At 52.2% G+C, this 25,686-nt stretch overlaps 1 protein-coding gene across 18 annotated transcripts in view; it reads right to left on the reverse strand.

Moving 5' to 3' along the window:
- Positions 1-8,466: 8,466 nt before the first annotated feature.
- The window catches only part of GRID2IP (Grid2 interacting protein), a 40,284-nt gene continuing 23,064 nt past the window's right edge, over positions 8,467-25,686 (reverse strand). For 9 of the 18 annotated variants that reach the window (XM_078357761.1, XM_078357760.1, XM_035283016.3 and 6 more), the window contains 11 exons: positions 24,469-24,824; positions 23,392-23,808; positions 20,910-20,997; positions 19,910-19,987; positions 18,603-18,799; positions 18,135-18,290; positions 17,912-17,998; positions 16,809-16,938; positions 16,601-16,719; positions 12,929-13,093; positions 8,467-12,692 (listed from right to left, as the gene is read on the reverse strand). In XM_078357761.1, coding sequence (XP_078213887.1) covers positions 12,621-12,692; positions 12,929-13,093; positions 16,601-16,719; positions 16,809-16,938; positions 17,912-17,998; positions 18,135-18,290; positions 18,603-18,799; positions 19,910-19,987; positions 20,910-20,997; positions 23,392-23,808; positions 24,469-24,824 — 1,865 coding nt within the window. In that variant the 3' untranslated portion in view covers positions 8,467-12,620. Of the gene's footprint in view, positions 12,693-12,928; positions 13,094-16,600; positions 16,720-16,808; positions 16,939-17,911; positions 17,999-18,134; positions 18,291-18,602; positions 18,800-19,909; positions 20,000-20,909; positions 20,998-23,391; positions 23,809-24,468; positions 24,825-25,686 lie in introns of all 18 variants that reach the window. The other 9 variants (XM_078357752.1, XM_078357746.1, XM_078357706.1 and 6 more) reach the window with 2 other exon arrangements.

Raw genomic sequence — 25,686 nt, forward strand, 5'->3', positions numbered from 1 at the left:
TCCGGCTTCTCCTCGGATGCCAGCAGTTTCCTTTACTTTTTGAAATAACACTCCCGGGGATCTTTTTTTTTCCTCCCACACATCAAAAGAGCTCTACAGGCTTTTTTTTTTTTTTTTTTTTGAGACAGAGTCGCTGTCGCCAGGCGGGAGTGCAGTGGTAGGTACCATCTCGACTCACTGCAACCTCCGCCTCCAGGGTTTAAGCAATTCTCTCGCCTCAGCTTCCCAGGCTGGGACTGCAGGCACGCGCCACCACGCCTGGCTAATTTTTGTATTTTTGGTAGAGACAGGGATTTCACCGTCTTGGCCAGGCTGGTCTCCAACCGCTAACCTTGTGATCTACCTGCTTCAGCCTTCCAAAGTTCTGGAATTTCAGGCATGAGCCATCGTGCCCAGCCCTCCACAAGCTTATTGTATGAAAAAGCATAAGAAAAGGCCAGGTGCGGTGGCTCGTGCCTGGAATCTGAGCACTTTGAGAGGCCGAAGCAGGAGGATCCTTCGAGCCCAGGAGTTTGAGACCAACATGGGCAACCCAATGAGACCCAGGTCTCTACAATTTTTTTTTAATTAGCCGGGCGCGGTGGCTCACGCCTGTAATCCCAGCACTTTGGGAGGCCGAGGCGGGCGGATGAAGAGGTCAGGAGATCGAGACCATCCTGGTCCACATGGTGAAACCCCGTCTCTACTAAAAATACAAAAATTAGCCAGGCGTGGTGACAGGAGGCTGTAGTCCGAGCTACTTGGAAGGCTGAGGCAGGAGAATCATTTGAACCTAGGAGGCGGAGGTTGCAGAGCCGAGATCATGCCACTGCACTTCCAGCCTGGCCACAGAGCAATATTCCAACTAAAACAAAACAAAACAAAACAAAAAAATAGAGGCTGATGTGGGAGGATCACTTGAGCCCAGGGGCCAAAGGTTGCAGTGAGCGGAGATTGGACCACTGCACTCCAGCCCAGGCAACAGAGTGAGACCTTGTCAAAAAAAAAAAAAAAAGGAGTGGAGGAAAGTGTTAAGTCCTAAAATATAAAGCTTTTTCTTTTTGCAGCCTCCTTCTCAACTTGTAGCATTTCTTGTTTGCTATTTAATGTCATTCTAAGTAAAGAAGAAATGGGAAATTTTAATAATGATCATAAACTTTCCCATTTGTCTTTATTTTATTTAGAAATGGAGTCTTGCTCTGTTGCCCAGGCTGGAGTGCAGTGGTGCAATCATGGCTAACTGCAGCCTTGAACTTCTGGCCTCAAGCAATTCTCCTGCCTTGGCCTCCAAAAGTGCTAGTATTATAGGCTTTAGCCACCACGTCCAGACCAGCAATGTCAGTTTTGAATGCAAATATCAGATCATTTAACTAAGATGAAGAATCCGAGAAAGTTCATGATTCATATTTCATGGCTTGTCCACAGAGTGTGCCTGGGGCTCGCCAGAGGAGATGGGCATAGGCCAGACCCATGAAGGTTGGAAGGAACAGATGGGGATCCATCAGGTACAGAGCTGGCTAAGACAGCACACCTTGGGCATGGGGATGCTAGATGGGCCAGTGTAGACTGTCACGTGCTCCCCTGATGCACTTGAGCATCTACACAGAATGCAGAGAGAGTATGCATTTGGGCTTGATGAGTGTTGCTTCCCTCTCCTGCCAACTGACGGCCAGTGCAGGGAGGTTGAGTCAGACATCATTCCTTCCTGCGAAACGCCACCCTAAGCCCTGGCACAAGGCAATCCTCAAGGGTATTGCAACCTTCATGCAAGGAACCCTCTAGGTACCTGGATGAGGAGTGGGGGTAAGACTTACCTCTACCGAGTTGCCCACCAAAGGCACCATGGCACCACCGACAGTGGACAGCCACTGCCATGGTGTGCCCAGAGAGGCACAGGGCATATGAGTCTGGTCTTACCCACTGTAACCTAGCCTGACGCACTCTGTACCCACACCCAGGCCCCCAGCTGAACAGGGGGCAGCAGTGGTCCCTGGGCAAGGGCAGAAATGGGGAGACTGGGCTGCCAGACTGGTTCTCTACTCAGAGAACCTATCAGAGAGTCAAGAGGTGGAACCATGTGTGTGCCCCAGCTTCAAGTATCTATTTCATGCTCCACTGTCTCATTTGGGCTTTACTTGGAAAACACAATTCAAAGCTGAAATTGGCTGGGTGCAATGGCTCACACCTATAATCCCAGCACTTTGGGAGGCCAAGACAAGCAGATCACCTGAGGTCGGGAGTTTGAGACCACCCTGACCAACATAGAGGAACCCTGTATCTACTAAAAATACAAAATTAGCCAGGCATGGTGGCGCATGCCTGTAATCCCAGCTACTCAGGAGGCTGAGGCAGGAGAATCACTTTAAACTGGGAGGCGGAGGTTGCGGTGAACTGAGATTTCGTCGTTACACTGCAGCCTGGGTAACAAGAGTGAATCTCTGTCTCAAAAAAAAAAAAAAACAAAGAAAACGAATTTTCAGGACAGTGACTGCAAAAACATTAAACCTTGAGTGTAGGCCCTTTGGAGCATCGGACCCTGGGAAACCACACTGTTCTTTCTACTAGAAGCCAGCTCTTCTCACAGATAACAAAGAACCCAAAATTAAAAAAATAATACCTTTGCTGAAGTATCATACTTCAGAAAGTATAATTCTTTTTTTTTCTTTTTTTTTTTTGAGATGGAGTCTTACTCTGTTGCCAAGCTGGAGTGCAGTGGCACAATCTTGGCTCACTGCAACCTCTGCCTGGGTTCAAACGATTCTTCCGCCTCAGCCTCCCGAGTAGCTGGGACCACAGGCGCGTGCCACCACGCCCGGCTAATTTTTGCATTTTTAGTAGAGACGGGGTTTCACCATGGCCAGGATGGTCTCGATCTCTTGACCTCGTGATCAGCCCGCCTCGGCCTCCCAAAGTGCTGGGATTACAGGCGTGGGCCGCTGCACCCGGCCAATACATTTTCTTAAGTAAGACTTAAGAGGTAAGTCTTACCCCCACACTGGCCGGGCGCGGTGGCTCACACCTGTAATCCCAGCATTTTGGGAGGCCAAGGCAGGCAGATCACAAGGTCAGCAGTTCGAGATGAGCCTGGCCAACATGACAAAACCCTGCCTCTACTAAAAATATAAAAATTAGCCAGATGTGGTGGCATGAACCTGTAATCCCAGCTACTTGGGAAGCTGATGCAGGAATTGCTTGAACCCGGGAGGCAGAGGTTGCAATGAGCCAAGATCATGCTATTGCACTCCAGCCTGGGCGACAGAGCCAGACTCGGTCTCAAAAAAAAAAAAACAACACTTTTATTAACTACCTCACGCACTTCTGTAATAGTCTTTCCCTACATATGTATACACACATATATACACATATGCATATATGCACATACACATATATGCAGATCCTTATATGTGATATATGCACATACATATATGCATATATAATATGTATGTAGCCAGGCGCAGTGGCTCACGCCTGTAATCCCAGCACTTTGGGAGGCCAAGGTGGGCAGATCATGAGGTCAGGAATTCGAGACCAGCCTGACCAATGTGGTGAAACCCCATCTCTACTAAAAATACAATAAAAAATTGGTTGGGCGTGGTGGTGTGCGCCTATAATCCCAGCTACTTAGGAGGCTGAGGCAGGAGAATCGCTTGAACCCTGAAGGCAGAGGTTGCAGTGAGCTGAGATTGTACCATTGCACTCCAGCCTGGGTGACAGAGCGAGACTTGGTCTCAAAAAATATATATATATGTGTGTGTGTATGCACATATATAATACATGTACGTGTGTGTGTGTGTGTGTGTATTTTTTGTTGTTGATGATGTAAAATTGAGACATAGTCTTCCTCTGTTGCCCAGGCTGAAGTGCAGTGGCACAATCATGGCTTACTCAAACTTCTGGCCTCAAGTGATCCTCCCACCTTCACCTCCCAGAGTGCTGGGATTACAGGTGCACACCAGTGTGCCTCACTTTTTCTCATACTTTTGTCACTGTACACTCTTTGATTGCCTCTTCATATTTTCTATAGCAAGTGTGGTACTTTTTGGATTTGTAATATTAGTTACCGGATTGTCAGCACTCCTTGTATTTAATGGTTTAATGATTTTGAATATGACACTTCCCTTGAAAGTCAGCTTAATTCTCCTTCCCTATAATATGGGATGGACTCAGTGACTTTTTTTTTTTGAGACAGGGTCTTGGTTCATCACCCAGACTACAGTAGAGTGGCTTGATTATAGCTCACTGCAGCCTCAGCCTCCTGGGCTCCAGTGATCCTCCCACCTCAGCCGCCTGAGAAGAGAGGACAACAGGCGTGTGTTGTCCAGTTGGCCAACTACACATGGCCAGTGACTCACTGCTTTTTTATTTTTTATTTTTTTTGAGACAGTCTCACTCTGTTGCCCAGGCTGGAGTGCAGTTGCACAATCTCAGCTCACTGCAACCTCTGCCTCCTGAGTCCAAATGATTCTCCTGCCTCAGCCTCCTGAGTAAATAGTAATTAGTTTTATTAATGAATAAGCATTAGACTAGACTGTGATAATGAGCATCACAGGCAGTCCACCAGAGTGATACTAAAGACAAAAAACACCAGGCTGGGCACGGTGGCTCAAACTTGTAATCCCAGCACTTTGGGAGGCCAAGGTAGGTGGATCACTTGAGGTCAGGAGTTCAAGACCAACCTGGCTGACATGGTGAAACCCTGTCTCCACTAAAAAAAAGAAATAACTGGGCATGATGGTGTACAGCTATAATCCCAGTTATTTGGGAGGCTAAGGCAGGAGAATTGCTTGAACCTGGGAGGCAGAGGTTGCAGTGAATAGAGATCATGCCAGTGCACTCCAGCCTGGGCAATTGAACGAGACTCTGTCTCAAAACAAAAAAACAAACAAACAAACAAAACAGAACATTTTTTTTTTTCCTGAGATGGAGTCTGGCTCTGTTGCCCAGGCTGGAGTGCAGTGTCAGGATCTAGGCTCACTGCAACCTCTGCCTTTTTAGTTCAAGTGATTATCTGCCTCAGCCTCCCAGGTAGCTGTGATTACAGGTGCCTGCCACCACACCTGGCTTTTTGTTGTTGTTGAGGGATGGAGTCTTGCTCTGTCCCCGTGATCTCGGCTGACTGCAACCTCTGCGTCCTTGGTTCAAGCAATTCTCCTGCCTCAGCCTCCTGAGTAGCTGAGACTACAGGCATGAGCCATCATACCCAGCTGATTTTTGTATTTTTAGTAGAGACGGGGTTTCACCATGTTGGCCAGGATGGTCTCCATCTCTTGACCTCATGATCCTCCTGCCTCAGCCTCCCAAAGTGCTGGGATTACCGAAATGAGCCACCACGCCCGGCCCGATTTTTGTGTTTTTAGTAGAGATGGGGTTTCACCATCTTGGCCAGGCTGATCTTGAACTCCTAACCTCGTGCTTCACCCACCCACGCCTCCCAAAGTGTTGGGCGTGAGACACCGCGCCTGGCAGAACACCCTTTTACATAGGAAGGTAGATACAGTCCATTAGCTACCAATTAATATTCTTTACCCCCCAAAAAAGGAAACTTATCTTTTTTTGTTTGTTTTATTTTTACTTTTTGCTGGAATTACAGACACACATCACCACACCCAGCTAATTTTTTTTATAGTTTTAGTAGAGATGGGATTTCATCATGTTGGTCAGGCTGGTCTTGAACTCCTGACCTCAAATGGTCCACCCACCTTGGCCTCCCAAAGGACTGGGATTACAGGCGTGAGCCACCGCACCCACCCCCAAATTTTTAAAAAATAGTTTTATTTAATAGTTGAACCATCAGTGGTTAGTTCTGATCCGCATTGCCTGTCTGTAGATTTGTGAAAGTGGTAACAAGTATGTAGGTAACCAAAGCATAGAGTTTGTTTGGTGACTCTTCATCCTCATTACTTTTTCTGGACAACTGTACATGGATATGGTATGGGACATTCCTTGTTCCTTTGGCGCAAACAGCTTTTTTGAGCCTGGCATTAATGTACCCACTGGAGTCCCCATCTCCTTCATGGCAAATTTCTGGATCTCTTTGTGTGCCTGAGGGGCACTTTTTAAAGTCCACTCCATGGATGTGCTGGTGTATCCTGGGGTCACCACCTCTTTAATGGTGGAATGACCCCTCTTTTTGCCACCCTTCTTTGCAGGAGCCATTCTGCCAAACCCCAGTTGGAAAAGGTGGCATCAAATTTCAGCATGAGGTTTGGAGGCTACAAACATCCAAACCATAGCACCCAGTAAAACTCTTTCTTAAAAACATGGGTAATAGGGCGGGCGTGGTGGCTCACGCCTGTAATCCCAGCACTTTGGGAGGCCAAGGCAGGTGGATCATGAGGTCAGGAGATTAAGACCATCCTGGCTAACACGGTGAAACCCCGTCCCTACTAAAAATACAAAAAATTAGCTGGGCGTGGTGGGATGTGCCTGTAGTCCCAGCTACTCGGGAGGCAGGAGAATTGCTTGAGCCCGGGAGGTGGAGGTTGCAGTGAGCTGAGATCGCACCACTGCACTCCAGCCTGGGAGACAAAGCGAGACTCCATCTCAAAAAAAAAAAGAACATGGGTAATAATTGGGCCAGGTGTGGTGGTTCACACCTGTAATCCCAGCACGATGGAAGCCCGACTCAGTGAGCCGAGGTCACACAACTGCACTCCAGTCTGGGTGGAGACTCTGTCTCAATTAAAAAAAAAAGAAAAGAAAAGGGGAAGGAGAGGGCAGTAGCTGCTGAGGTCTAGAACTGTCCAGCATGCTGCGTGGACAGCGGTGGGAGGGGATATTTACAGGTGAAGGGGAAAGAGCTAGTTGAGAGTGATTTGTGGTCACTGATGGACTGAGAGCTTAGGAAGGCAAGTGCCCAGCACAGACAGTGAATTAGCTCTGAATTGGAGGAGTGGGGAGGGAGGCCTGGATGCCCTGTGATGAGGATGGGAGCAGATGCATACAAGGTTGTACAAGAGGCACAAGGTGGGAGAATCCTGTCTGATATAATCTTTTTTTTTTTTGAGACGGAATCTTGCTCTCTCTCCCAGGCTGAAGCGCAGCAGCACAATCTCAGCTCACTGCAACCTCTGCCTCCCAGGTTCAAGTGATTCTCTTGCCTCAGCCTCCTGAGTAGCTGGGATTACAGGCCCCCAGCGCTATGGGCAACTAATTTTTTGTATTTTTAGTAGAGACGGGATTTCTTCATGTTGGCCAGGCTGGTCTCGAACTCCTGACCTCAGTGATCCACCCGCTTTGACCTCCCAAAGTGCTGGGATTACAGGCATGAGCCACTGCCTGCTGCCTGTGCCTGACAGAATCTTTTCTCTGTGAAGCATCATCAGTTCATGCAGAGATCCTGGAGGCCTCCTTGAGACTAGGACTATTATATCTTTGGCACCTGAAAAGAGGGTGTTACAGATTAAATTGTATCACTCTCTCCCAACAACCAAATCCATATGTGGATGTCCTACCCCGCAATATCTCAGAATGTGAATGTATTTGGAGAGAGGTAATTAAGGTTAAATGGGGGCTTAATCTAATAGGACTGGTTTCCTTATACGAAGAGGCAGAAGCCTGGACAACATAGCAAGACCCCATATCTACAAAAGTAAAAAAAAAAAAAATTAGCCAAGCATGGCATTACATGCCTGTGGTCCCAGCTACTTGGGAGGCTAAGGTGAGAGGACTGCTTGAGCCCACAAGCAATCCTCCATGTGTTTGCATCACTTGGTGTTTACTGCAATCATGCAGTGAACCATGCTTGTACTACTGCACTTCAGCCTAGGTGACAGAGCAAGGCCCTGTCTTTATGAAAAGGAAGGAGGAGGAGGAGGAAGAAAAAAGGAGGAAGAAGGAAAGAAGGAGGAGGAGGGAAGAGGAGGGAGGTGGAAGAGGATGGGAGACAGGAGGAGGAGGATGATGAGGGGGAAGAAAGGAGGAGGAAGAAGAAGCAGAAGAAGGAGAAGGAGGAGAAAGAGGAGGAGGAAGAAAGGAAGGAAGGAGAAGAAGGAGGAGGAAGAGGGGAAGAAGGAGAAAAGGGAGGAGAAAGAGAAGAAGAAGGAGGAGGAGGAGGGAAGGAAGGAGGAGGAGGTGGAGGAGAAGGAATGCCAGGGAGAAAAGACCAAGTGAGGACACAGGTAGAAAGCTTGTTTGCAAGACAAGGAGGACCGCCTCCAGAGAAACCCAACCTGCTGACAGTTTGATCTTGGACTTCCAATCCCCAAAAATGTGGGAAAACTCATTTCTTCTGTTTAAGCTGCTCAGTCTATGGTATTTTGTCCCAGCAACCCTAGCAAACAAATAGAGGGAGGAAGAGGAAGAGAGAAAAGAAGTAAGGATTTTGTGTTGAAATCCCCAGCATCTGTGGCCCTTAGAGCTTTAGAATACATATGTGTGTGTGTATATATGCATGTGTGTGTGTGTGTATGCTACTTCCACTCAGAGGATGGGACTTTTGGATTTAGACAGACTTGAGTTTTAGATCCAGCAAGTCATATAACCTTCTTGAGTTTTAGAGTTTTATTTGCAAAAAGGAGATAACAAAACCCACCTTGGAGGGTTTTGTGAAAGTAAAATGAAATGAAATCCATAAAAACACTGAGCACACTAACTAATAAACATTAACTGGAAAGGTGGTGTATAATTAGGCTACATTATTTTGTTAGTATTGTTGGAGATAAATGAATGCCTGAGGCATAAGTGCCTGCATTCACACCTTGTCATCTGGTGAGGATGACATTCTAGGGAGCCGGGTGGACATGGTACAGACATTGACTCACCTACAGGGCTTTGCACTGACTCTGGGGTAAAACCACCATAAAACATAACCCCAGGTAACCAAATTCAGAGAGGCCGCTTTCTAATATGTTTGTACCCAGCCATGCTCCTGGCATAAAGCAGGCAATTAAAAAGCATTGGCCAATGTGTGTATGAAGGAAGAGTGCACACTGAGCGAGTTAAAAAGACTGAATATTTATCAGCCTCTGTTAATGGGTCTGTTAGTTAACCCTTTCAGGGTTGTAAGTAATAGCAACCATTCAAACCAGCCTAAGCCAGGAAATTTAAATACATTAAAAAAAATTTTTAACGGAAGAGGAATCTGTTGGTTTGAAGACTGACAAGTCCGGTGTGTGCTTCAGGTATGGCTGGATCCAGGGACGGTGGGATGTATATGGCAATCTCTCGTCTTTTTCTTTCCTGTACTAGCTTTATATCCAGGCAGGTGCCCTTAATGTAGTGGTCTTGGCAGCCCCTCCTGAATCCTAGCTTCTATACACCCAGAAATTCCAGAGCAAAGGGACTCTCTTTCTTTTTTTTTTTTTTGAGACAGAGTTTCACTCCTGTTGCCCACATGGAGTGCAATGGTGCGATCTCACCTCACCACAACCTCTGCCTCCTGGTTCAAGTGATTCTCCTGCCTCAGCCTCCCATGTAGCTGGGATTACAGACCCCCACCCCCACGCCTGGCTAATTTTGTATTTTTAGTAGAAGCAGAGTTTCTCTCTGTTGGTCGGGCTGGTCTTGAACTCAACCTCAGATGATCGCCTGCCTTGGCCTCCCAAAGTGCTGGGATTACAGGCGTGAGCCGCTGCACCCTGGGGAATCTCTTTTTCAAACAGTGCCAGCTGGAGGCTTGGACTGACTGAGCCACGCAGCCAGGGTCACAGGATCATCCTAATCCAATCACCCCAGCTCCAGGGCCTAGGAGTAGGGGAGGAATAATTTCTCAGAGGAGAAACAGGAAGCTTTCCCAGCAGAAGGGCAAGACTGGCTGCCAGGCAGGCACAGACCACACTGCCCACTGGACTAAGTATCTATTTTATTTATGTATTGTTATTATTATTATCTTGAGACAGAGTCTCCCTCTGTCATCCAGGCTGGAGTTCAGTGGCATAGTCTCGGCACACTGCAATCTCCACCTCCCTCCCAGGTTCAAGTGATTCTTGTGCCTCAGCCTCCCGAGTAGCTGGGATTACAGGTGCGCACCACCACACCTGGCTAATTTCTGTATTTTTAGTAGGGACAGAGTTTCACCATGTTGGCCAGGCTGGTCTCAAACTCCTGACCTCAAGTGATCCGCCTACCTCGGCCTTCCAAAGTGCTGGGATTACAGGCATGAGCCACTGCACCCAGCCTGCACTAAGTATCTGGACAGAAGTTATGTAATTCCTGGGTGACCAGGTAAAACAGACAGAAGCATGCCACCTGGTGGGTACATGGGGATGGGGAACCAGAGCTGTGCTGGGTCCAGGCAGCACCAGGGCCATTGGGAATTTTAAGGAGGCTGAACCTGCACCCTGGCCAAGAAAGCATGTAATAGATTAATTGCAAAAATGGCCCTGATTCTCCATCTATCCCTGAATTGCACCCTGTGTCGAGTGGCTTTGTGACATCATCCAGTAGAGCCTGTTTCCCTTCCCTTAGAATCGGGGCTGGCCTTGTCATTTGGAAGGACAACAGGCTGTGGCAGAAGGCACGGTATACCAGCTCTGAGCCTCAGCCTCAAGCCATCTTCTGTGCCTTGGCTTGTTCACCCTCTTTGACCCCTCCCACACACTCATGAAAAGAATCCTGGCTATTTGGGTACAAAATGAGAGACCCCTCAGGGCTTTCACAGCTTTTCCAGCCAAAGGTACCAGACACGAGATTGCTTGGTGTGATTACCGAAGCTGCCCAGCTGACTCACAGCTGGCTGAGGATGCAGAGCCTAGCTCAAATCAGAGCCAGGAGTCTCTGAGCACTAAGTGATTGCTGTTTGAAGCCAGTGAGTTTTGGGACAGTTTGTTATACAGCGTTGTAGCAAACAGATATCCAATACAAGGCATGTGAAGGAGAAAACCTAGCTGGTGCTTGGCCTGCCACCTGTGCAATCAAGAGATTAGGTCTCCTGGAAGGGACACGTGTTTCTAACTTGCAGGAAAATGCCATATGGGCTAACCAGGCCTGAAGATCAAGCCTGTTGGAATCTATAATCTCTACAGATCTCATGCAGGGTTTTTGTTTTTGTTTTTCTTTTTTAGATGGAGTCTCAGCCTGTCACTCAGGCTGGAGAGCAGTAGTGGGATCTTGGCCCATTGCAACCTCCGCCCTACCCCCGGGGGTCAAGCAATTCTTCTGCCTCATTCTCCCAAGTAGCTGGGATTACAGGTGTGTGCCACCGTGCCCAGCTAATTTTTTGTATTTTTAGTAGAGATGGAGTTTCACTATGTTGGTCAGGCTGGTCTTGAACTCCTGACCTCAGGTGATCCACCCGCCTCGGCCTCCCAAAGTGCTGGAATTACAGGTATGAGCCACCTTGCCTGGCTTGCAGAGGTTTTAACTGACCTCCTGACATGTTTCTCAGAGGCACGGGCACTGCAAACTTTTGGAAATGATTCCGCTTGAGCTGCTAGGGAGAAACGAATCCCACTAGCCACATCCCCCTTGCAGTATATATTTTGGTCTTGATGTTTTTGCATAGTGGTTGTGTGCAAGGAACAAAAAAAGATGGCTTCAAAAAGGGGCCTGGGGGACTAGGAAGAACTGAACAGGTCCCCAGTACTGCCCTGGTGCAAAGTAAGCCATTTGATTGCAGTGGGAGAAAAATAATCCAAGAGATAGGATTAAAGCCCATTTCTGACTTTTCTGGGGGGAAAAAAAGAAAGGTGCAATGGGGGAAGCTGTCTGATGCAAGGATCTGCCAAACAGAGAATTAAAAAAAGTGAAACAGGTCCCACACCCTCCCTCCCTGCCCACCACGCCACCTGCTCCTGTTCCTGCTCCTGGCATCCAGGTAACTCCTGCTGTATGCCTAGGCACATGTAAGTGACCACTTGGATCCCAAATACATCCCAGATTGTGTCATCTGCCCCCAAACCTGCCCTGGTCTCATGACTTGCTCCAGGGAACATCATCACCTGTCTGGGTGAGAAGTCTGGCAGTTGGCCCCCAGATCCTGCTCACCTCCCGCCTCAACACCTCCCCATTCTGTCTGCTCTACCTTGACCATGCCTATTCCCCTCCCAGGCTCCCCACTTTCAATTGGGCCACCTCTGTAGAAGGTGTCGACCTTCTACGGAGGTTTCATGTCCACTGCATGAAACCTCCATTCTGCAGTCTGACATATGGGGTCTACCTCCTCCAGTCCCTCCTTCCCTGCGTCTCTCCCCGGCCTCTCTTTTCCTGTGCCTCTGCAGCCAGCTTCCAAGGCCCAGGCTGGGCGTGCATGTCTATGCTGGGCTCTCCCCCCTTTTGTGCCCGCCTGCAGGGTGGTGCTCAAGGGTGTTGGCCTCCTCACAGGAACTTGCTAGGAGCAGGATCAGAAAGACGGTCTGCATGTCCTAGGAACGTGGCCACTTTGTAATCCACACTCCAGGCCCCTTCCCCGAGAGCCCAGGAGCAAGGCGGGAAGTGGACCTAGGAAGCAGATGGGCACAGTCCTCCCAGGGCAGGCACACTCAGAGCCCACTCCTAGGGCATCTGGCCCCGGGCCTAGGGGTAGGAACAAGGGCTGGCAGAGGAAGGCCCGGCCACAGCTTAGAGGCTGAGGTAGCTGCAGGAGAGGCTGAAGGTGTGTTCAGAGCCTGGGGCACAACGGCCCCAAACCTCAGCAGTGTCTGGGCCACCCTCTCGGCCTCCATCTCCCTGCTCAGGCTACAGAGGATGCGGTGTGGCCACTGTCACCAGGCCAGGGGTGAAACCATCCCGGAGCTTCGTGGGCCCTCCCCGGCCTGCAGGTCACTCAGCGCTCGCTGGGGAGGGGAAACACAGGGGTAGGGGGTGGTCAGTGTTCCCAGAAGCCTGCGACACCTTCCCTGCCTCTTCCTACCCTAGACAGCCAGCACTGAGGCTGCAACCCACCCATCAGGGCATTAGGGAGACACATTGCTCACTGGGTACCCTTTTCCAGCCCTGGCCTCGTTGAGGATCCCTTCATTTGGCCTCTGGCTCCCACCAAAGGGACCCTCAGGTCTCTGCCAGGGCTCACCTCGAATTTGCTCATGAACTCTGCGAAGATGCCGAAGAAAGCCTCGGAGGTGGTGGCCTTGGAATCCTCCCCGAAGAAGGCCAGCGCCTTGCCCAGCTCCTCCATGGCCTCACGCTGCAGCCCGTCCAGCACCCGAAGCACTGGCTGGGCCGTCTCCAGGAAGGACTGACAGGCCTGGGTTAAGGAAACAGCCAGCCCGCTGGTGCCCTCAGGGTCTTGGGTGGTGGCCCCAGACAGACAGGCCCCTAGCTGCCCCATTCCCACTTAGCCTAAGTCCTTCCAAGGCCAGGCCCTGTGTCCAATGTGGAACAGGACCCTGTTCAGGGACTGCAGTCCCACTGGCCACTAAGCTCATCCTGCAACTGGCTGCAGCCATTCCAGCCTCAGGCCTTTCACCCCTGCTCTTTCTGCAGGCTCTCTCTTCCCTGGGTCTCTGATCAGAGGTCTCCACCGCCACCTTCTTCCCCAACTACCCACTTACAGTCCCTCTGTCACCTGTCACTCTCTAGGCCTTACTTTTTTTTTTTTTTTTGAGCTTAGGTCTTATTCTGTGGCTCAGGCTGGAGTGCAGTGGCATGTTCATGGCTTACAGGTAATTGCAGCCTCTACCTCCCAGGCTCAAGTGATCCTGCCACCTCAGCCTCCTGAGTAGCTGGGATTAGAGGCTCACACCACCATACCCAGCTAATTTTTTTATTTTTAAAATAGAGATTGGGTCTATGTTGCCCAGGGTGGTCTCAAACTACTGGACTCAAGTGTTCCTCCCGCCTTGGCCTCCCAAAGTGCTGGGATTACAGGCATGAGCCACTGCATCTGGCCTTAGGCCTTACCCTCTTTTCTAGCGCATTTTTTGTGATCTGAAATTGTTCACAAGTTCATTTCCTACCGCCTAAGTGCAAGCTTGTTCCCTGCATACAACTCCAGCGCTCAGAATAGCATCTGATACATGCTCAGTCCTGCAAAAAGATTCAGTGGCTGAATTGCTATTGTTTTTTCAGCACTTAAAACTGTGCCAAGCTTTGTTCCAAGCCTGCTGAATTGTAACGCCTCTACCAGGTAGATTATCTCTATTTTACATGCGAACAAATTAAAGCACAGAGGACTTTAGCAACTGGCCCAAGATCACACAGCAAGCACTGTGGTGCCTGAGCCATGGGTGAACTCAATAGTGTCATAATCAATTAATGACCACTGTGGTAGGGGTTTTCACGACCTCTCTTTTTCCTGATGAGGAAACTGGGCTCAGAGAGGGTAAGTGACTTGCCCAAAGTCCCACAGCAGGCAAATGAGTCAGGACTTGGGCCTATGCCTGCCTGATATGCCAGGTCAATTTCCTTTGCAGAGGCTGCCTTTAATTAATTAATTAATGTTACATATTTATTTATTTTGAGACTGAGTCTGGCTCTGTTGCCCAGGCTGGAGTGCAGTGGCATCTTGGCTCACTGCAACCTCCACCTCCCGGGTTCAAGTGATTCTCCTGCCTCAGCCTCTGGAGTAGCTGGGATTATAGGCACATGGCACCATGCCCAGATAATTTTTGTATTTTTAGTAGAGATGGAGTTTCACCATTTTGGACAGGCTGGTCTTGAACTCCCGACCTCAGGTGATCTGCCCTCCTTGGCCTCCCAAAATGCTGGAATTACAGGCATGAGCCACTGCGCCTGGCCTGCCTTCATTTTATATTTGAGACAGCTATTCTCACCCAGTGCAGTGATGTGATCATATCTCACTGCAACCTTGAACTCCTGGGCTCAAGTGATTCTCTAGCCTGAGCCTCCCAAGCAGCTGGGACTCCAGGCATGCACCATCATGCTGGGCTCATTTTCAAATTCTTTTTTTTTGTTTTTAAGACACAGTCTCCCTGTTGCCCAGGCTGAAGTGCAGTGGTGCAATCTCGACTCACTGCAACCCCCATCTCCCAGGTTCAAGCAATTCTCATGCCTCAGCCTCTGGAGTAGCTGGCACTATAGGCAGGCACTACCACATCCAGCTAATTTTTACATTTTTAATAGAGACAAGGTTTCATCATGTTGGCCAGGCTGGTCTCAAACTCCTGACCTCAGATCATCCACCCGCCTCGGCCTTCCAAAGTGCTGGGATTACAGGTGTGAGCTACCGCACCCAGCCTCATTTTCAAATTCTTTTGCAGAGACACGTCCCTGTTATGTTGCCCAGGCTGGTCTCAAACTCCTGGTCTCAAGCAATCTCTTACCCTTGGCCTCCCAAAGTGCTGGGATTACAGTGCCTGGCCCAGAGGCTATCCTTGAATATGACCATCCATCTTCTCTCTGGGGACCTCCAAGCCCAAGGAAGCAGGCTGGTACCCCTGGACTGAGGGATGCTAGAGTGGACTAACCCTCACCTGAACAGCCTCAGTTTTCACATCTGCAAAACATGTGGGTGTTAAGTGGGTGAAAGGAGATGGGGGTGAGAAGCACTTTGTCCAACCTGCAGAAGAGTTTGCTTAGTGATTCTCTGTAGATCTCCTGCCTGAGAGGAAGTGGTGGGGGTGGATCTGACATCAAATTTCTACTCAGACACTCACTGCCACCAGACCCCACGTACTGCAATCAGAGATACATTACAGAGGCTTTCATCACCCACTGCACTGGTCACAGGCACAGCCCCGAGAGCTTTCCTCCTTACCTAGCTTCAGCCTTAGGGAAAACTCTGTGTTCCCTGCCAAGGGGTATTGGAGCCAGACAGCAGGAGCAGGGAGAAGTGCCACATGCCCTTCTTTCCTGTCTTCCCATCTGGGCTTCTGTCTCCCACTGGCCAGGCCCTGCTGGGGGGTTCACTGGGAATGTCCCACCCTCCCGGCTGCCTTTGGCTGGTAGGGCCTGACAGGCCACTCCTTGTAATCTTGAGACTTAGCTCTGGGCTCTACTGCCCCAGAGGACAGATGAGACCGTGGCTTTGGGGCACTCAGAAGAGCTCTGGCTTCAGTTACACACAAACTTGGCATAGCACTTGGATTATAAATGACCTAGAGCCAGGCGTGGTGGCTGATACCTATAATCCCAGCACTCCGAGAGGCTGAGGCAGGTGGATCACCTGAGGTCAGGAGTTTGAGACCAGCCTGGCCAACATGGTAAAAAAAACCCACCTCTATTAAAAATACAAAAATAAGCTGGGTGTGGTGGTGGGTGCCTGTAATCCCAGCTACTTGGGAGGCTGAGGCAGAAGAATAGCTTGAACCTGGGAGGCAGAGGCTGCAGTGAGCCAAGATCGCACAACTGCACTCCAGCCTGGGCAACAGAGCAAGGCTCTGTCTCAAAAAACAAAATAAAATAAAATAAGAAACCCAGGATGGAGCCCAGCATTGCAGCTCATGCTGTAATCCCAGTACTCTGGGAGGCTGAGGCAGGCAGATCACTTAAGCCCAGGAGTTTGAGACCAGCTTGGGCAATGTGGCAAAACTTTGTCTCTACTAAACATACAAAAACTAGCCAGGTGTAGCCTGGGTGACAGAGTGAGATCCTGTCTCAATCAATTAACCAATCCATCAATAACACAGGATGGAGCCCCTTTCAGGACCCCTGTGTGCACAGCAGCCTGTGCCCAGAATCTCTGTTGGGAGTCAAGGTCTCCAGTGGCCCTGGAGCCATAGCCACTTCTACCCAACCACCCCAGGATCCAGCCTGGCGCAGGGACAGGCTGCTCAGAGGATGCCGACATGACCACTGCAAACTTGTCCTCGCTGGAGGGGGAAATGCTCTGGCAGGCGTCCTGTATCTCGCTGATAGTGCCATGGAGGTCAGCCAGGTCGCTGGTCAGGGCCCGTTGGTTCACTGTAGGGAAGAGGACAGAGGCCGCATGGGGCCACTCTCCCAGCCCAGGACAGTATGCCTTTGCCCTCCTGCCGACCCACCCAGCATACCTTTGGCAGCCAGGGGCACGGTGGGCAGGTCCTGACCAAAGCCCAGGAGTTCAGGGAAGTGCTGGCTCAGCGATTTGGCAAGGATGTGCAGGAAGGTGGACTTCCCATCCACTGTCTTGGTGGAGTTCAGCTGCAAGTGACCCCCCACATACATCCTGGTCAAGGACCCCATCAGATATGGTCACGTGGGCTCAGCTTCTACTGGACTACTGTGGCATCAATGATCAATTCTTGGTATCTCTCTCTCTCTTTTTTTTTTTTTTAAATAGCAGGGTCAGCCGAGCACAGAGGCTCACTCCTATAATATCAACACTTTGTGAGGCTGAGGCAGGTAGACCACAAGGTCAGGAGTTCGAGACCAGCCTGGCCAATATGGCTAAACCCCATCTCTACTAAAAATACTAAAAAGTTAGCCGGGCATGGTGGCAGGCCTGTGGTCCCAGCTACTCGGGAGGCTGAGGCAAAAGAATCACTTGAACTCAGGAGGTGGAGGTTGCAGTGAGGCAAGATTGTGCCACTGCACTCTAGCCTGGGCAGACAGAGTGAGACTCCATCTCAAAAAAAAAAAAGGCAGGGTTTTGCTCTGTTGCCCAGGCTAGAGTGCAATGGCTCCATCACAGCTCACTGCAGCCTCAAACTCCTAGGCTCAAGTGATCCTTCCACTTCAGTCTCCTGAGTAGCTTGGACTACAGGCATGCATCATGCTTGGCTAATTATTTTTTGTAGAACTGGAGTCTTGCTATGATGTCCAGGCTGGTCTCCAACTCCTGGCCTCAAGCGATCATCCCACCTTGGCCTCCCAAAGTGCTGGGATTACAGGCATGTGTCACCACACCCAGCCCAGTCCCCAGCCTTTGACACTTCCTTTCCAACTCCCTTCCCTCACTCCAGTTTCCAGATCCTGGGAGTGTGTTCCCCTACTCCACCCCAACCTTTGCTACAGTCACATCCTGGCTTCAATGCAGCCACCTTTACCTGCTACAGGGAAAGCCCTCCTTGGTTACGATGTCCTCTCCTGCCCTCTGCCACAACTGAGCTAGGCTTGGCAGCAGCGCCTTGCTGGTAGAGCAAACCGGACAACTGCTGCTGGCTGGCCCCCTCACCTCTGTCAGAAAGTTGATCTTGAAGCCGGTGGTTTTATTGGTTTTGGGCTGTCCGTCGTTGAGATAGTTGCCCATGGCCAACACAAACTGTGGACAAGAAGGTGGGCATGTCCTGTCCTCACCCCAGCACCCACCCACCCTGCTGTCTGGATGGGCCTTCAGGCAGGAAGCCCCAGGAGACAGGGAAGCAGGTAGGGTGTCCAGGGAGGGTATGCCCACTGACCTCCAGGATCTTGGCGAGCTTTCGGCTGTTTTTGAGCTCCAGGGAGGCCTGGCGCAAGCATTCGAGGCTGCCTCGGATCTCCTCTGTCTTCTCCTGGAGGGTGGCCTGGAAGTGGAGGCTGCGCAGGCGCGTCTTGTATTCGGGAACGGACAGCATCTGCCTCCAAGGCAGAGCCAGATTCACCCATCCCCTGCCTGGGACCCTCTGCCCCACCGCAGGCTTTGGAGTGGGGGTCTGCTGGCTGCTTGGGCCCGATATTCCAGTAGGAAGAATGAGCACTACCCCTGGGGGAGCCCGCCTCCCATGTACCTTGGACCCCTGATACGACCTGGCTATTAAAGGTGTTAAGCTGGGACTCAGAGGCCTGGGCGGAATGGCGGCCCCCGGAGGGGCCGGGACCCCAGCATCCACGGTCACAGCGACAGCCCGGATGGAGCCGGCCTTAGGGCAGGGTTATGGCCACGGCACCTGCAGGACGAACTGGTCCGGCTCGCTGAGGCGGCCGGGCGCCTCGCGGAAGGCCTGGTAGCGCTGCTCCTCGTCGGCGTCGGGCGCAAAGAGCAGCAGCTGCGCCAGATGCGCGGGCTCCAGGCGCCGGGGCTCCATGCTCATCAGCACCTGACGCAGCTCCGCAGGGCTCAGCTTCAGGTGCGCCAGGAGGATGGCTGCGGGAGGGGCGGTGCGGTGAGCTGGGCGGGGCCAGGAGGGGGCGGCGCAGGGGTGGTGCCCGGATGGGACCCAGGACAGAGAAAGGCAGGGCAAGGGAAGGGAGAGGGCGGCCAGGGGCGGGGCCCAGGAGAGAGGGCGGGGCCCTAAGGCTGGAGGGACAAGAAACGGGGCGGGCACAAGAGGATGAGCTGAGGCGGGTTCCGGGTTGGGAGAGGACGGGCTTCAGGATTGGCCTGAGCTAAGGGGAGGAGCCTGGGAGGAAAGGGGCGGGGCAGCTCGCTGAGCTGGGGCCTGGAGAGGGCTGGGCCCGGCAGGAAGAGGGCGGGGCTTCCAGGTTAGGCCCAGGCTACAGCGGGAAGTCTGAAGGGGTAGGGGACAAGGAAAGCGGGTACAGTCGCGAGGGAGAGCCTGGGCTACTGAAAGAACTCTAGATGGGTTGGGGACAACAAACAGGGCGGGGTCTGCGGATAAACTGGGGCAGGGCCCGGGTGGAAAGAGGGCGGGGTCCTGTAGGGAGAGGGCCGGGCTTCGGGATGGTCCTGGGCTACTGGGAGGAATCGGGGGGGAGGAGCAAGAAAAAGGGGCGGGGAAGCTCGTTGAGCTGGGGGCGGTCAGGGCGGAGCTTCCAGATGGGCTCGAGCTACAGGGCGGAGACGGAAGGGAGGGGACAAGGAACAGGGACTGGGCATGCAAAGGGTGCCCTAGGGGGCCAGGGCAGGGGCAGGCCCAGAATAGAGACGGTCTTTCGGCGACCGATTAAAAGGTGAGGGCAGGGTTCTCGAGGCGCTAGACCAAGAAGGTGGGTGGGGTCTATGGGGGGGGTCCGGCCAGGGACTAGGGCGGGGCCTGCGAAGGGGAGCGGGGAGGCTGGAGGCGGGGCCAGAACTGGGGAGTTGATTACACAGTGAGGGCGGGGCCAGAACCTGCGCCCAGGTGGGATTTGGCTGGCTACCGGGCCTGAGAGGGGGCCTTCACTGCGCTAGTCAAGGGGAGTCCAGGTCTCCACCGCCTAATGTCTGTCATCCGTCCGTGCAGATCTGAGGCTCAGAGAAACGGACGCCGCCCGCCCTCTACATCCCCTGGGGGTGTGGTCCCAGGACCCTCACAGGTGTTGTAGGCCTTCTTGTGGGACAGGATCTCCACAACCTCTTTCTTCCGGAAGGGTTCGGGCCCCGGCACAGGCTCTGGAAAGGAAACTGACAGTTTACGAAGGGGGCTAGGCTGAGGTTGCGGTGGGAAAGGTTCGGGAGTGGTGCGGCCACAGCCAACAGCCACGATCTCCCCTAAGCACGACCTCGCTTAATCAGCTACACATGTCCATAGTCCTCTCATTCCTGGGGTCGGGGACCCTTAGGTCCTGTATGTACCCACTCGTGCCCTGTGCACCCCCCATACTGCAGGAGGTCAGGCCTTTCTGTTGTATCCTGGGACTGGCTGTCCCACCCAGCAACGACATGGAAATACCCAGGAAAGATTGAGGGCAGGGGAGCCCGAAAGATACATTTGTGGTTGCCGCCTGTCTACGATGTGACCGTGAGCAAATTACCTCCCCTCTCTGTGCTTCTTCATCAGGAAATGGGGGTGATCACAGTATCTCCATGATAGAGTTGCCATGAGATTTAGAAATGAGAGTCCCTGGTATTTGATCACTGCACAATAAATGCCAGCTTTTTGTTTGTTTGAAACAGAGTCTCACTATGTTACCCAGGTTACCAGGTCAGAGTGCAGTGGCGATCTCGGCTCACTGCAACCTCCACCACCCAGACTCAATTGATCCTCCCAATTCAGCCTCCCAAGTAGCTGGGACCACAGGCAGCCTCCACCATGCATTTTTGATAGAGATGGAGGTTTCGCCATGTTGCTCAGGCTGGGCTCGAATGCCTGAGCTCAGGAGATCTACCCAACTCAGCTTCCCAAAGTGCTGGGATGGCAGGCATGAGCCACTGAGCCCAGCCTAAATGCCAGCTATTAAATAACTCAGGGACTGAAGGCTTGAGGATGCATCAGGTTAAACAGCAGTCAGGGCAGCCCTCAGAGATGCTAAATCTGGGGCTGCCACAGATTGTGTGGTATCTGGGGTTCCCCCAAGGCCATCAGGCCACTCACTAGCAGGTTTCTGGGTGCCGAAGTGGAGCTCCAGATCGAGGTATTTCACCATGTCACTCAGCTTATCGTAGTCGGAGTCTTCCCCAAGCTGGGAAGGAGGATGGAAGTTCAGAGTAGGAGGAGCAGCAGCAGCTGGACTGGTCTCCCACTGCCCACCCTCTGAGGGCCACCCTGGGGGCTTCCCAAGGGGAAGCACCCATCAGGCAGTGGGATAAAGCTCAGAGCAGGAGACTGCAGAAGAAGCCAGATCATCCGAGTCACCAGTGCTGAGCCAGCGCCTCTTGGGATCAACTGAAACTCAGACTTGGAACTCTACCCATGCAGAAGCCAGCAAAGTGGGGCTGGAACTGGGGCATGAAGGAGCTGTGAAGAGGCTAGAGCCAAGTAAGGGGCTACTGGGGGTGGCTCAGGGGTCTGGCTCTGTTACCAGGTCTCCTTTGGGGGCAGTGAGTTCACTAGGGCTGCCCTGGGCAGAGAGGGCTGATGCTGGAAGCCCAGGGGCTGGGTGCGGGACACATGGCTATGAGGAATGGCGTAGATGAGAGGTGACAGCCTGGGGGTGGGGCAGGGAGTGAAGATGGGGTAGCTGCCACAGGGAGAGAACCCAAAGGGAGGGTAAGCAGGGGAATGAAGTCTTAGAACATGGCTGTGGGGCAGGGACACCGAGGATAGATTTGGGCTTGGCCAGATGTGTGGCCTGTATCCATCTGTCTACTTTTGGTAGCCAGTAGAAGAACTATGCTGTGGAGCAAGGCTTGAAGATTGGTCCAAGGTTGGCAGGAGTGAGGTCTCCAGGAGACCCAGGAGGTCCCTATTTGTATCCGTGTCTCACTGAGTTATTTTTAAATTTTCATTTATTTATTTATTTATTTATTTTTTGAGACAAGGTCTTGCTCTGTCCCCCAGGCTGGAGTGAAGTGGTGCCATCTTGGCTCACTGCAACCTCCACCTCTGGGAATCAAGTGATCCTCCCACTTTAGCCTCCCGAGTAGCTGAAACCACAGACATGCACCACCATGTCCGGTTAATTTTTCGTAGAGGCGAGATCTCACTATGTTGCCCAGGCTTGTCTTGAATTCCTGGGCTCAAGCAGTCCTCCCACCTCAGCTTCCCAAGGTGCTGAGATTACAGGCATGAATCACCACACCTGGCCTCACTGGTCTTCTTTATTAGCAACTTGGAAAGGTTCCCTGGAGATGTGGGCTGATAATATCTTGGCTGAGAGGGCAGGAGACAGAATTGGGACTCAGGAGATGGCAGTGGGGAAAAATCACAAGCATGCCTCTGCCTAGTGTGACTACAAGTGAGAGCATGCTATTGGTCCCAAGAAGATGGGGTTAAGGATGATGGTGACCATGAGCACTGGATGGGGCAGCCCTGGGAGCTGGAAGGAGCCCCTGCCATATTAAAAGGAGTGTGATGCCCGGGTCAAAGGAGGTGAGAATGCTGTTCTCTCCTCAGAGTTGGTCAAACCCCATTGAGGGTTCCTTCTGGGAAGGCCTCTGACAGGGACATGGACACTGGAGTGTGGGGTTGGAAACCATGTTCTAGGTGAATGACCTGGAAAAAAAAAAAAGGGAAAAAGGGGTGGGGTGAACCTTGTTCATCTCATAGGTTGGTTGGTCTGTGGGTAAGATTGCTCTGCCTGGCCAGGCACGGTGGCTCACACCTATAATCCCAGAACTTTGAGAGGCTGAGGTGGGCAGATCACAAGGTCAGGAGATGGAGGCCATTCTGGCTAACATGGTGAAACCCCATCTCTACTAAAATTACAAAAAATTAGCTGGGTGTGGTGGCACACACCTGTAGTCCCAGCTCTTTGGGAGTCTGAGGCAGGAGAATCGCTTGAACCAGGGAGGCAGAGGTTGCCGTGAGTTGAAAACATGCCACTTCACTCCAGCCTAGGTGACAGAGTGAGACTCTGTCTCAAAAAAAAAAAAAAAAGGTTGCTCTGCCTGATTTCAAGGGCTAGACAGAAAACAGGGCAGGGGAATCTTGAGGAGACAAGATTTCAGAGGAAGACAAAGGATGGTTAAAATCGTCCAGTGAGGAAAGACCTTGACAGGTGATGAGTTCTTCATCACCAAAGGTGTTCAAGTATACACTGGCAGAATTGTGCAGGAAGAAATTCAAGCATCAAAGTGAAAGAGTGAAGGCTGGTGTGCAGGAGTTTGAACCAGCTGCTCTTTTAAGGGTTTAAGAGAACTCGTCTGGCCTCAAGAGTGATAGGTTTCAAGGATGGGTAGGGTGGTCTTTCCAGGTGTCCCCCATGTGGGTCTTTGGCTTAGGTACATAGATTGGCTTCAATGCCTGCAGTGGCCACCAAGTGTGGGCATGTCCTTGGGCTGGGGCTTTACTCATCCTCTGCTTGGGGTAGGGAGGATGATGCTGGAAGATGCCTGGAAGATGGATTTTCCTTCAATGCTACTGCCCAAGCCATCTTCCCCTAGTACAGAGCACTGGTGGGTCCCAGGTCACCCACCTGACCCCAGATGGTGCCTTCTGAGTTCTCCACCTGCTCCCACCGCAAGCGCTTGACACTCATGTGGCTGGTCTCGCTGCGCCGGTGGCCCAGGCCCCGGGACAGCATGGGGGGTGCACAGGGCACGGGTGGGGGCAGGGGTGGTGGGGGTGGTGGAGGGACTTGGTGACTGAGTTGGGTGAGGGGCTTGGCCAGCACCTGAGCAGGGCCCCGGGAACCATCAGAGCTGCGGGAGCTGGGCTTGGGGTCATGGAAAGGCAGGGGTGGTGGTGGTGGGGGGCTGAGCGGGGGTGGCGGGATGTGGTCAGAGATGGAGGAGTAGGTCAGGGAGCTGCCTTCTTCACTGCTGCTGACGCAGTCGCTGGCGCTGCTCCGCTCATTGGTTACAAAGCTACCCTGGTCATCATGGAAGCTCATCTGGTGGTGGAAAGAAAGGGAAGGGGAGCGTGAGGCTGGGCCCAGAGAGACTAGAGCAGGTGCAAGGTGAAGGATCATGGGACAAGGATAGGGCAGTCTCATGGGTTAGCCTCAGGCTGTGAGGGGGATAGCCTGGGCTAAGCATAGGACTGTCTCATGGGTTAGCCTCAGGCTGTGCATGGGATAGCCTGGGACAAGGATAGGACTATCTCATGGGTTAGCCTCAGGCTGTGAGGGGGATAGCCTGGGACAAGGATAGGGCAGTCTCATGGGTTAGCTTCAGGCTGTGCATGGGATAGCCTGGGACAAGGATAGGACAGTGTTTCACGGGTTAGCCTTAGGCTGTGAAGGGGATAGCCTGGCATAAGGATAGGACCATCTCACAGGTTAGATTTAGGCTGTGTGGGATAGCCTGGCCTAAGGAATGGGCTAACCTGGGATAGGGAGCACAGGCTAGTCTCAGACAAGGAGCAGGATAGCCTTGAACAAGAGATAGGGTAACCTGGGGAAAAGGGTAGGATAGCTTGAGCCAGGGAGTGGGATAGCCTGGGGAAGATCCCAAGGGCAGCAGGCCCTTGCAGGAACCCAGGGACACTGTTGCCTTGCAGACCTCCACACCATGCCTCACCCACCTCCCTCCACATCTGCCTGCATACCCACCTCCTCGTAGTCGTTCTCAGGGGTCAGGAAATCATCCACAATGGTGACCCGGGGGCCCAGCTGCTCACTCAGCACGTCCAGGAAGCGGTCGGTATCACGGCTTCGCACAGGCTGGGAGAAGGTGAAGAGCTTCCTGCGGCTGGGCTGGTGGGCAGGATCCAGGCTTGGGGGGCTGTCAGGGCAGATGGGCCCCAGGCTTGGCTGTGGGGAGGGCGCCCTGCTGCTGTCCAGGCTGGCGTAGGGGTGGGACTCAGAGCTGCTGGGGGAGGCCAGGCCCCCAGAACATAGCGGGTGGTAGCAAGGGGAGGGCAGGAGTCGTTCGCTGGGCCATGAGACGCCGGACAGGGTCCTGGGCCCTGGTGGGGGGATGCAGTGTGAGGATCCCTCTTCAGCCAGCACCAAGGCTGCAGGTGCAAGCTGGAGAGAGGGCCCAGGGCAGGCTGGCTCTGTGTCCTGGGGCACTCCCTTTTCCCTCTCTGGGCATAGTACAGGAAGACCCTGGGTGGCCCTGCCTTCCCAACATGACCAAAGTCCAGGCCCAGTGAGCAGGAGTACCACTCAGCCCCAGGACAGGCTGGATGCCAGCTCACCTTGGAATGGTCACAAGGGACCCAGCTGGGAGCCACTGAACACCACTAACTCAAAGGGTAGAGGGGCTTCTCTAGGGCCCAGACCAGAATCATGGGGCATCTCCCACACCTGGCAAGCCCTGAACTCACAGGAGGACCTCCCAGGGGCCCTGCCTTCTGACCTGCAGAACAACTGTCTTCCCAGCTGTGCCATTCACAGAACAATGCATGCACTTGACAATTTATCCGATAACCACATGCTAACTCGGGACTTCTTCAGAAACAGACATCTGCTTTCTTTCTTTTTCTTTTTCTTTCTTTCTTTTGTTTTTGTCTTTTTTGAGACAGAGTCTTGCTCTGTTGCTTAGGCTAGAGTGCAGTGGCTTGATCACAGCTCACTGCAGTCTTGAACTCCTGGGCTCAAGTGATCCTCCCACCTCAGCTTCTTGAGGAACTGGGACTACAGGTATATGCAATCATGCCCAGCCAATTTTGTATTTTTTTGGTAGAGAAAAATACAAAACTATGTTGCCAGGCTGGTCTCAAACTCCTGGGCTCAATCAATCCTCCTGCCTTGGCCTCCCAAAGTGCTAGGATTACAGGTGTGCCCAGGCTACTTTGTTGATCGGCAGGTGAGGTGATGATCACA

This window comes from Callithrix jacchus, chromosome 2, assembly GCF_049354715.1.
Source record: "Callithrix jacchus isolate 240 chromosome 2, calJac240_pri, whole genome shotgun sequence".
Taxonomy (NCBI): domain Eukaryota; kingdom Metazoa; phylum Chordata; class Mammalia; order Primates; family Cebidae; genus Callithrix; species Callithrix jacchus.